General features: G+C 42.6%; 1 protein-coding gene across 1 annotated transcript in view; it reads right to left on the bottom strand.

Annotated features, from left to right (window-relative positions):
* LOC135548371 (roundabout homolog 1-like) overlaps positions 1 to 3,297 on the bottom strand; it is a 190,196-nt gene extending 186,899 nt beyond the window's left edge. Inside the window, exon 1 of the mRNA XM_064977904.1 lies at positions 2,588 to 3,297. Coding sequence (XP_064833976.1) covers positions 2,588 to 2,648 — 61 coding nt within the window. The 5' untranslated portion in view covers positions 2,649 to 3,297. The remainder of the gene's footprint in view (positions 1 to 2,587) is intronic.
* Between the last annotated feature and the right edge of the window lie 9,102 nt (positions 3,298 to 12,399).

The raw sequence follows: 12,399 nt of genomic DNA on the forward strand, positions 1-12,399 counted from the left end.
TGTAAGGGCTATTTGATCAAGAAGGAGAGTGATGGAGTGCTGCATCAAATGACCTGGCCTCCACAATCACCTGGCATCAACCCAATTGAGATGGTTAGGGATGAGTTGGACCGCTGAGTGAAGCAAAAGCAGCCAATAAGTGCTCAGCATATGTGGGAACTCCTTCAAGACTGTTGGAAAAGCATTACAGGTGAAGCTGATTGACAGAATGCCAAGAGTGTGCAAAGCTGTCCTCAAGGCAAAGGGTGGCTACTTTGAATAACCTAAAATCTAAAATAATTTTTTATTTGTTTAACACTTTTTTGGTAACTACATGATTCCATATGTTTTATTTCATAGTTTTGATGTCTTCACTATTATTCTACAAATTACAAAATAGTAAAAATAAAGAAAAACCCTTGAATGAGTAGGTGTGTCCAAACTTTTAACTGGTACTGTATGTGTTTCTCTTGGGAAAGATTCTTATTTTAAGGCTGAGTGTTTACAGAGCATTCATTAAGGAGAATGTTGGCTGTTAAAAACATGGGAGGGAGGAAGGAGGAGGGAGGAGAAGGGAGGAGTGGGACTGGGGGTAAGGCAGCTTAGCATCATGTTGTCACTCCAGGGATGCATAATCAGGATTTATTGGGGAACAAATCCTTTCCTGCAGGAACCTGCTTTTAATGGGCATCATTTACAGTATTATGGATTACTTAATTACAGTACCAGATGTAGCATTGAGAAGAAGAATGGGAGTGTGATAGCAGGGATGTCCTATAGGCAAGGCAGCTACACAAAGCTACTGTATGGTGTCTGAGAAGCCCTCTGGGCACAACACCAGCACGGGTCTATTGTGTTGTACTTAATGGTCGCCGGTTCTCTTGTCTGTTGATGTGCTGTGGAGTGGGAGAGACAAGACAAGGTAGCATTCTTCAAATACCTGTCCAAGTATGGTGGGCAGAGTTATGGAGTGAAACACCTGAGTACAATCTGTTTGGTAAACAGGGACCACTTTGAAGGGATGGTATTCAGCACAGCAGGCCTCTGGGCTATCATGGGCCTATTACCTCCAGCGTCCCTGTAATCTGGGATGCTAAGGAGGTCATGCGCACACACACACACACACAAATACACACACTCACACTTACAATCACACCAGCCCGGCTTGAAAGGGAGCATTGATTAGTGGATTTCCCTTTGTCATTAGCACTTCCTCAACACAATTCTGCTATGAAACATATAGCCGATAATGGGCTGCTATCTAACACTCATATCAGTGTTTCTCAAACACCATTTGTCTTCATAACTCCATTATAAGTTTGTTTCCTTGCTCATATAGCTAAGTACAGTTTTTTCATTCACAAACATACAGAGGAGGCAAGGGGTTTGTGTATTGAGAGTGTGTATATATGTCAGAAATCCCTAACAGTGTTAGCAGATGATAAATCATATCAATGGGACATCATTAGGCATCTCTCCACTGACCTGGGCCATTTTCTATTGTTAGTCATTAACCAGCTCCGCTACTGATGTGTGTGTTGCCCAGGAGGTCAGCTCCTTTGACCGGTTGGTCAGCTCCTTTGACAGGTTGGTCAGCTCCTTTGACCGGTTGGTCAGCCCTTTTGACCGGTTGGTCAGCCCTTTTTTCACATTCCCCTCAAGATTTACTCCTGAAGATTATGATCATAGTCTTATGACAACTATTTCTCTGTCACACTTTACATTTTAGTCATTTAGCAGACGTTCTTATCCAGAGCCACATCCAGTTAGTGCATTCATCTTAAGATAGCTAGGTGGGACAACCACATATCACAGGCATAGTAAGTACACTGTCCCTCAATAAAGTAGTTATCTGCAAAGTCAGAGCTCGGAGGGTGTGCGTGTTGGGGGGAGGGGGGGGTCAAGTGCAAGTGTTGGTTCAGTAAAGTTGCTAGTCTTTTTTGGGGGGGAGTTGAGGTGAGGGATTATTTAAGATACTCTTTGAAAAGGTAGGGTTTCAGGTGCTTTCAGAAGATGGGCACACACACTGACACACACACACACACACACACACACACACACACACACACACACACACACACACACACACACACCACAATCGTTATCACATTGACTCTAAGGATAACACAGATAGTGGCAAAACTGGCACCCTGATAGGTGATTACCCAGCAGAAAGCACAGAGTCAGGGTCCTAAAACAATATAATGAGGACATGGTCTCATTCTTCATATCTGGATCTCTGCTGATGTGAATGGCAGTGATTCATAAGTACACCTTTTTAAAGAGCTAGGGCAATAAGGGCACTTCCTGTCAGCAGTCAGGCAATAAATCAGACAGGCTGCCTGGGTCAAGGACCAGTTTATGCCACATGGCCATGCTTGCACACAATGTCAAAGGATGAAACAGATACCAAAGCATGATATTAAAGTGTATAGCCAAGTCAGTCTATACTCATCAACTTACCCAACCCATCTCTCACTCCCACACACAAGCACACACTCATGAACGCAAGCGCACATAAAAATACGCTATTGTATTACAGGAACATCACTATTAAAATATAAAGTCAAAACCCAAGTCAACGAAGGTGAAATAGTGTTGTCTTTACCTGAACAAATGTGAATAAATCCGAGTAGAAAGTAAATACCCACAGAACGCGCAGGCATCATTCCAAAGCAGCAGAGGACCGAAACGAATTGTATTCAATCTAAATAATGAGTATTTTCATAGATGTTCTGTTCTGTTTTCATAGATGTTCTGTTTCCTTCTTCTGTTGAAATAGCCTACCACGCCGTCTTGCTCTCTCTTCTCTGTGCCTGTCCGCTGCGCTGAGGTAGTCTTTGGTGAGAGCCAGTCACCGAATAACTCCGTGCGGGACGATTGCTATTTCTCTACACAAATACAATAATTTATTGATAGCTCATGTCAAACCTCCCGGTCACATTATGCTGGATGCCTACGAGATCGTTCACATAACTGGGATCTTCTTGGATCCGAGTGAGCTTCGTAAATCCAAGACTAAACGCTGAAGTTTTAGCAGAATTCATCTGTGATCAAATATTATTTCCACTTTGGCATAGTTTTCTTTCGTATGTGTGATATGGCAGAGTCCGAAATCCAAACATTCAACTTCAGTTTAGTAACTTTTCTGATTTCAGTAGCCTGTTTGAGGATGTTTCTCTAAACTGCCAGGGCTCACCCGACTTCGTGCGATCAGTGAGGGTTGTATGTTGGTACTGTATGCACCACTCTTCCCACTCCACGACGGGGTTTTCCATAGAGGATATTTTAACACGGGAAACCTACATTGAATTTATTAGGCTACCAGATATTGTTAGGCCTATGTTAGTTTACTCCAAAAGTTAATCTAAATCTAACACGAATGTTATTTTACTCAAATATGATTGTCGTCAGCCAAAGCTACTCGCATCCTGCTTAATTAGGCTACTTTGATTAATTTAATTTCAATTAGGTATATTTTGAATGATTATCTAACTATGCTAAATGTGTCTAACCAAATTGATTTAAAAAAAAAATCTCGTCTACTTGCTGAACAAAAAGTGATGAAAAAACAGTATTCCACATTTGTTCTCTACCCAAACAACAGCAGAAGAAAAGTGAAACAACAGCCAATGATGTCCCCTGCGTGGGTTTAATAACGTGAAAGGGATTGTTTGAAAGACAGGGTGCTGTTCCCTAACATCCTTCTATTCAATGTAAAGTCAAAGGGGCTGCACGACATCGTTTACCCCACTGGGAGACAGATGTATTCAAAACGACCGTGTGAACCAAGGTCTCACACACGCCATAGGTGCTTGCATTTATGTGTCCTTTAAATCCTCGCTTGGGCACAAAATAGTATCTTAATAAGCCAATTAAAATTCACTTCTGAAGAGATTAGCCAGGAGCAGTGTTGCACTTCTCTAAATCATGAATTAAATCTATAAGAAGATTTACAAATCGACCCAGGGACCTCTTTGTCTCACTATGCGAATGGCACATCAGACAGAATGACCATTTCATTTTCAAGTCCATTGCATGAATTTGAATGTAGGCTACTTCAAACGCATTGGAGTTTTTTGGGGGTCTCGGAATAGGATACACTCAAAGCTCTTTTTATATGAATACAAGATTCAGGCTTTCATGTGATAAAAATGTGGCATGCTGGGAAAAAAACTAATAAATAAAACTAAATAAGATATATTTTCTTACTATTGATAAGTGTCAATAAAGATACATATCTTTCCTGAGGGCTTCATGGGTTTATTGAAAGAACCGAAGAAGTGGAATCCCAACCGTTCTTTCTGGCTTGCTACATGACCAGCGCAAGCCCCCCCTCTGCTGGCTGACTTGCAGGATGCAAGAAAATCAGCACAAGAGGACATTCACTTTCATGCCCTTTCTCGAAACAACCTCACAATCAATGGTTAGCTAATGCATCAAATGCAAAGCTGAAGTCCTGCCTCCCTACATGGTAACTCATATGACATGTCTTCGTGGCTGAGGGAGATGCCAGACTATCTTCATAGATGTGTAACTCTGTGTTGTCTGTTCACACTGCTATGCTTTATCTTGGCCAGGTCGCAGTTGTAAATGAGAACTTGTTCTCAACTAGTCTACCTGGTTAAATAAAGGTGAAATAAATAAAAAATAAAAAAATAAAATTCATTTCTAGCCTACAATCCCTCAGAAGTATAAAAGCTTTTGTTCTGCAAAAGTACTTGACTAAGGAGACACGTATAATGTTTATGACCGACTGCTGGCATGTCCTGCAAGGTCCAAGCGATAATTCTCTCCCTCCCTCCCTCCCTCCCTCCCTCCCTCCCTCCCTCCCTCCCTCCCTCCCTCCCTCCCTCCCTCCCTCCCTCCCTCCCTCCCTCCCTCAGACACATAGGCAGAGAGAGAGAGAGGAACCCCATATGGAGAAATCTCTCTCTCTGCCTATGTGTCAATATGGAGAAACCTCAGCATCTCTCGTGCAGTGGGAGAAAGCCTTCGTTCCCTGCCCCCAGATTCTGTTCTGCCTTCAACCCCTAATTGCTCTGAGTGTGCCACTGGCGGCCCAGTTGAATGCTTGCACGAGCTGCCCAGTTCTGGAACCAGAACAACACAGACCAGCAGTAAAATATGGGCACTCACAGGCTAACCATCAGCGCATTCCTTTACAAAACATAGAGTTTTCCAGCCCTTCTCTCTTTCACACACATTACTCTCTCCCTCTCGAATAACCTCAGTGACAACTGCTTGGTCCAGTAGAAGATGAATGCCTATCACTCTGGATACCCTTCCACCTTGTTACCCTCAGAGGATTTCTGGGTCAACTTTCTCCTCTCAAAACACAATAGGATCAGTGTCAATAAATGAAATGACATTCTATGAGTTGGTCATCAAATCACCTTTATGAACAGAGGATAAAGTGTGCTTACTGACCACAGTTGATGTGGTGTGGAGGAGAGGACGCCTCCCCTCCAAACACATTGCAGTGCAGAAGAGTCAACAGGTCGCCTACACAAACACCCAGACTCTCCCAGGGAGCACTGGGACTGTAGCGCCAGTCCAGCTGCCTAAACAAACACTGCACAGCATGACTAATGTGATTAATACGATGTAGAAGTCCACTAGGAGAGATGACCGCACATGCGTGTGGCCTCCAACATAACAGCAGGTGCTACACACATTTCAGAGTGCAGAGTTTAGGATTTCTACCGTACATTTCACAGGTCCGCCTGGCCATCCAATGCATCTCCAAGACTAATGTAAGCACAGCAACAGATGGTACAAGGGGACACATAGAGAAACTCAAATATTGTATCGGTTCGACAGTCATAAACAAAGGAGACATCAGCCAGAGGCATCAGACAATGCCAAATATTGAAAATGATTGTTTTGCTTCTCGAAGCTCCAGCTGTAAATTGGTTCAGAGCCAGACCAAACAAGACTGAAATCAAACATGAACTAAAACTGTCACTGATATTAATGAAGGAACAAATAACATTACGTGCTATCTCCATAGATACAAACAGCAACAAACACTGCATAGATAATTAGTGAACAATTGCATAATTGCCAAGTTAATTCTGTATAATTAATGAATTATAAGTGATTGATGTTTTCTTTCTCTTTCACATAAACATGTCTATGGGGTCACCTTTGTCGGGACAAGTATTCTCAGACAAAACAGATTTATCTGTGTAATGAACACGATAGGAGACAAAGAGCTGGATTCAAGCGCAGGGTGCAGCATGTGTTTATTGCAAAGGGCAACAGTACAGGCAGGGAAAAGGATAGTAACGTAGTCCGGGAGATCAGGCAATAGGTAGATAACAGAAAATCCGAAGGCTAAAGTACAGGGAAGGAATAGGCAAAAGGAATCGTTAGCAAGGCAGGCAAAAACTATCATACACTGGAGGAGAAAAATTGCAAATGTGGGGAAGAGAAGAAGGAAGAAGAAAATGATTTAAAAAGTAACAGAGCTCAGAAAGACATGTCACAAAACAAACAATACCTCACAGTGACGGGGTACAAAGAACTGACCTAAATAGTGTGTGATAATGACATACATCTTATCTGTAGGAAAGATATCATTTTGTCTCTGTGAATGGCTTGTCCTCTGACAAATCAACTGTAAATTTCGTTGTTCCTCAAGGTTCCGTTTTAGGACCACTATTGTTTTCACCATATACTTTACCTCTTGGGGATGTCATTCGAAAACATAATGTTAACATTCACTGCTATGCGGTTGACACACAGGTGTACATTTCAATGAAACATGGTGAAGCCCCAAAATTGCCCTCGCTAGAAGCCTGTGTTTCAGACATAAGGAAGTGGATGGCTGCAAACTTTCTACTTTTAAACTCGGACATAACAGAGATGCTTGTTATAGGTCCCAAGAAACAAAGAGATCTTCTGTTGGATCTGACAATTAAACTTAATGGTTTTACAGTCATCTCAAATAGAATTGTGAAGGACCTCGGCGTTACTCTGGACCCTGATCTCTCTTTTGACGAACCTATCAAGACTGTTTCAAGGACAGCTTTTTTCCATCTATGTAACATTGCAAAAATCAGAAACATTCTGTCCAAAAATTATGCAGAAAAATTGATCCATGCTTTTGTTACTTCTAGGTTAGACTACTGCAATGCTCTACTTTTCGAATCTCTTCAGTGGGTCATATGATTGAGTGTAGACTGGCCCAGGAGTGTGAAGGTGAACGGAAACGCTCTGGAGCAACGAACCGCCCTTGCTGTCTCTGCCTGGCCGATTCCCCTCTTTCCTCTGTGATTCTTTGCCTCTAACTCAATTACAGGGGCTGAGTCACTGGCTTACGAGTGCTCTTTCATGCCATCCCTAGGAGAGGTGCGTCACTTGAGTGGGTTGAGTCACTGATGTGATCTTCCTGTCTGGGTTGGGGCCCCCCCCTTGGGTTGTGCCGTGGCGGAGATCTTTGTAGGCTATACTCGGCCTTGTCTCAGGATGGTAAGTTGGTGGTTGCAGATATCCCTCTCGTGGTGTGGGGCTGTGCTTTGGCAAAGTGGTAGGGGTTATATCCTTCCTGTTTGGCCCTGTCCGGGGGTATCATCGGATGGGGCCACAGTGTCTCCTGACCCCTCCTGTCTCAGCCTCAAGTATTTATGCTGCAGTAGTTTATGTGTCGGGGGGCTAGGGTCAGTTTGTTATATCTGGAGTACTTCTCCTGTCTTATCCGGTGTCCTGTGTGAATTTAAGTATGCTCTCTCTAATTCTCTCTTTCTTTCTCTCTCTCGGAGAACCTGAGCCCTAGGACCATGCCTCAGGACTACCTGACATGATGACTCCTTGCTGTCCCCAGTCCACCTGGCCGTGCTGCTGCTCCAGTTTCAACTGTTCTGCCTGCGGCTATGGAATCCTGACCTGTTCACCGGACGTGCTACCTGTCCCAGACCTATTATGTTACCATGCTGGTCATTTATGAACATGTGAACATCTTGGCCATGTTCTGTTATAATCTCCACCTGGCACAGCCAGAAGAGGACTGGCCACCCCTCATAGCCTGAATCCTCTCAAGGTTTCTTCCTAGGTTTGGTCTTTCTAGGGATTTTTCCTAGCCAACGTGCTTCAACACCTGCATTGATTGCTGTTTGGGGTTTTAGGCTGGGTTTCTGTACAGCACTTTGAGATATCAGCTGATGTACAAAGGGCTATTTAAATAAATGTGATTTCATTTTGTTTGAACAGGTGATTAGAATTCTGGTGATTGGGATCTGGAGAGTGAGCTGCATTCAGGGGAACGAGGTGTTTGAGAGTGTGAGCTGGAAAGTGGGCTGGATAGTGAGCTGCATTCAGGGAATCTACGTGGTTGAGGGTGTGAGTTGGAAGCAGACGTTTCACTGTGCTTTCACTCAGAATAAGAACCATGCTTTTGAAATGTGTGCTGCACCTGCTGTTAAGTTGGCAGCCACACGCATATGTGGTCAGCTCTCCTAGTGGACCTTTTCATTGTATTTATCACATTAGCCAATTCCACAGTAACATAAGAGACTCTGATTTTTCACTTTGAAATGTATGCCAAACAAAAAAGAGTTTAAAAAAAGTTTAACAAACCATAAACTCTGTAAAATGACTACTTTGACCAATTTACACAGTAAATAAAAATATATAAAAAATGTACTCTAAAAATTGTTAAGACGCAAAGTTTGCAAACTGAATTACACTAACATCTCCCTCAGTTTTATTCTATTACCAAACTTTGTATCTGTATAGTTATTTCTGTAAATGTCAGTGGAAATTGTTCAAAGTAGTCCTTCTGGATAGAATTCTTTGCATGCCTGCCTACCCATCTACACCACTCCGGCCAAACAGATGTTTATTCTCCACGATGAGTGGAGACACATTCTGACTGTTTTGATTGGTCCCAGAAACTGATGGGTTGGGGCCAGAGCCAGCCTACTTGATGACGTTATCAATTGGTCAGATTTGTTGGAGACGATCCAATTGCTGATTAATTTATTTTATAACACGCCAATCATTTTGAAGTCACACAAACGACTTCTAGGGTGGCAGAATCAGACAATGTTTATGGCGATCGATAGAAAAACATAATTAAATTCAGGATGAGTCATAAGTCGGAGTCACAGAGTAATTCTTTTGCCATGGAAATTCCCACATACAACTCTCTCCTTTCCACAGCTTTTTCTTTGTGCAGCTCCCACTGACATACTGTCATGCCCTGATCTGTTTCACCTGTCCTTGTGATTGTCTCCACCCCCTTCAGGTGTTGCTTATCTTCCCCAGTGTATTTAACCCTGTGTTTCCTGTCTCTTGGCGCCAGTTCATATTGTATGTTTCCAAGTCAACCAGCGGTTTTCCCGTTCTCCTGCTGTATGCAGTCTCCTTTCTCTAGTCCTCCCGGTTTTGAGCCTTGCCTGTTTCTGGACTTTGTACCCGCCTGCCTGACCATTCTGCCTGCCTTGACCACGAGCCTGTCTGCCACTCTGTACCTCCTGGGCTCTGAACTGGTTTTGACCTTTTTGCCTGTCCACAACCATTTGGATAAATAAACAGTGTAAGACTCTAATCATCTGCCTATTGTATCTGCATTTGGGTCTTACCTTGTGCATTTAGACATACAGAACCACCTGCAGCTGCTGCTAACTATGTGTTTCTGACAAGAACATCTGGAATCCCCCCTATATCACCCATGTATTCAAATCAAATCAAATGTATTTGTCACATACACATGGTTGCTGTCAGCTTTCTGTAAATAAGAAGCCCAGTGTTTTGCATTGCTCCTCTAAAATCACAGCCAATTCCTTTTCCTATACTTATCATAATCACAAGGACACCATGGAAACGAGCTCCTCAATCACAAAAGAAATGAAGGGCATTAGGAGTCAGACAATAAGTCAATGAATCTAATGTAGTTATGTGGGTTTCACTGGGGTTGACTGTATTGTACATTATGACATTAAACTGTACAATATTACATTGGTAACGCTCATATACACAAGGGGCATAATCACTGATAGCTGTAATGGGTGGTGTTTGTTGATGTTGGTGGTGTTGACTAGTCAATTTACATTCCAGTTAGTTTAAACTCCATTACTGGTTGTCTGTCAATAACACTATCAGCATCTTCTTTTTCCCTCTTTCATATTTCTCATATTCAAATTATTTCTTTATCACCCCCTCCCTTAAGATTTCTGTCTTCCCTTTTTCCCATCCACCAACTCTCCCATTTTTCTCTCCCTCTCTCTCCCATTCGTCAGCCCCACTCAACGCAGAGCGCAGAACTCCAGTCGCTCAGGGTCATACACGCAATGAGAATGTGAAATATAACAAAGAGCCTTCATATTCTCTATCCAACAGCACATCTGGGACTGCTGATGCACAAACCTTGCTGCTTTTTTCATCCTTTCCCTCTCTCTACATTTCTCTTCTCTGCAAATTGACAAACTGAGTGTCGCTGTGATGTTCCTATCAATCGTGATGCGTGTTGGCCAGACAGGTACAACCATAATTCACTCACTCTCTCTCTATCTCTCTCGCTCTCTCTCTCTCTCTCCTACTCTCTCTCGCTCTCTCTCTCTCTCTCTCTCTCTCTTGTGCTGTTGAGTTGGTAGGTACAAGAACAACTAGAGCATCCAGCCCTTCTTGAGAGGGGTGCCATGTGATGCAATTCAGTTTTTTCAATTAAGCAAATCAAATATTAAAATATAGGTATACTATATATACAGGTAAATGTCAAAATAAAGGAAACACCAACATACAGTTTCTTAATAGGGCGTTGGACCACTACAAGCCGCCAGAACAGCTTCAATGCAGCTTGGCATAGATTCTACAAGTGTCTGGAACTCTATTCAAGGGATGGGACACCATCCTACCATAAGAAATTCCAAAATTTTGTGTTTTGTCGGATGCCACTCCAGAATGTCCCAGAAGTATTCAATTGGGTTTAGATCTGGTGACTGAGACGGCCATGTCATATGGCTTACATTGTTTTCGTGATCATCAAACCGTTCAGTGACCACTCGTGTCTAGTGGATGGGGACATTGTCATCCTATGGGGGCATAGCCATAGCAGCCAAAAAGAATGACTTGCCTAGAATTTTTATACATGACACTGATTGCTTTATTTTCTCAGGAACCACACCTGTGTGGAAGCACCTGCTTTCAATACACATTTGAAGTTGGAAGTTTACATACACCTTAGCCAAATACAGTTACACTCAGTTTTTCACAATTCCTGACATTTAATCCTAGTAAAAATTCCCTGTCTAAGGTCAGTTAGGATCACCACTATTTTAAAAATGTGAAATTTCAGAATAATAGTAGAGAGAATGATTTAATTCAGCCAATATTTCTTTCATCACATTCCCAGTAGTTCAGAAGTTTACATACACTCAATTAGTATTTGGTAGCATTGCCTTTAAATTGTTTAACTTGGGTCAAACGTTTCAGGTAGCCTTCCACAAGCTTCCCACAATAAGTTGGCCCATTCCTCCTGACAGAGCTGGTGTAACTGAGTCAGCTTTGTAGGCCTACTTGCTCGCACACGCTTTTTCAGTTCTGCTCACAAATATTCTATAGGGTTGAGGTCAGGGCTTTGTGATGGCCACTCCAATACCTTGACTTTGTTGTCCTTAAGCAATTTTGCCACATCATTGGAAGTATGCTTGGGGTCATTGTCCATTTGGAAGACCCAATGGCAACCAAGCTTTAACTTCCTGACTGATGCCTAGAGATGTTGCTTCAAAATATTCACATAATCTCATTTCTTCATGATGCCATCAATTTTGTGAAGCACCGCCACAACATGATGTTGCCACACCCGTGCTTCACGGTTAGGATGGTGTTCTTTCGGGCTTGCAAGCTTCCCCCTTTTTCCTCCAAAAATAACAATGGTCATTTTGCCAAACAGTTCTATTTTTGTTTCATCAGACCAGAGGACATTTCTCCAAAAAGTACGATCTTTGTCCCCATGTGCAGTTGCAAACCGTAGTCTGGCTTTTTTTATTGCGGTTTTTGAGCAGTGGCTTCTTCCTTGCTGAGCAGCCTATCAGGTTGTGTCGACATAGGACTTGTTTTACTGTGGATATAGATACTTTTGTACCTGTTTCCTCCAGCATCTTCACAATGTCCTTTGCTGTTGTTCTGGGATTGATTTGCACTTTTCACACCAAAGTACGTTCATCTCTAGGAGACAGAACGAACGTGTCTCCTTTCTGAGCGGTATGACTGCTGCGTGTTCCCATGGTGTTTATACTTGCGTACTATTGTTTGTACAGGTGAATGTGGTACCTTCAGTCATTTGGAAATTGCTCCCAAGGATGAACCAGACTCATGGAGGTCTACAATTTTTTCTGAGGTCTTGGCTGATTTTTGATTTTCCCATGATGTCAAGCAAAGAGGCACTGAGTTTGAAGGTAGGCCTTGAAATACATC

The sequence above is a fragment of the Oncorhynchus masou genome, chromosome 11 (assembly GCF_036934945.1).
Source record: "Oncorhynchus masou masou isolate Uvic2021 chromosome 11, UVic_Omas_1.1, whole genome shotgun sequence".
NCBI classification, from domain to species: Eukaryota; Metazoa; Chordata; class Actinopteri; order Salmoniformes; family Salmonidae; genus Oncorhynchus; species Oncorhynchus masou.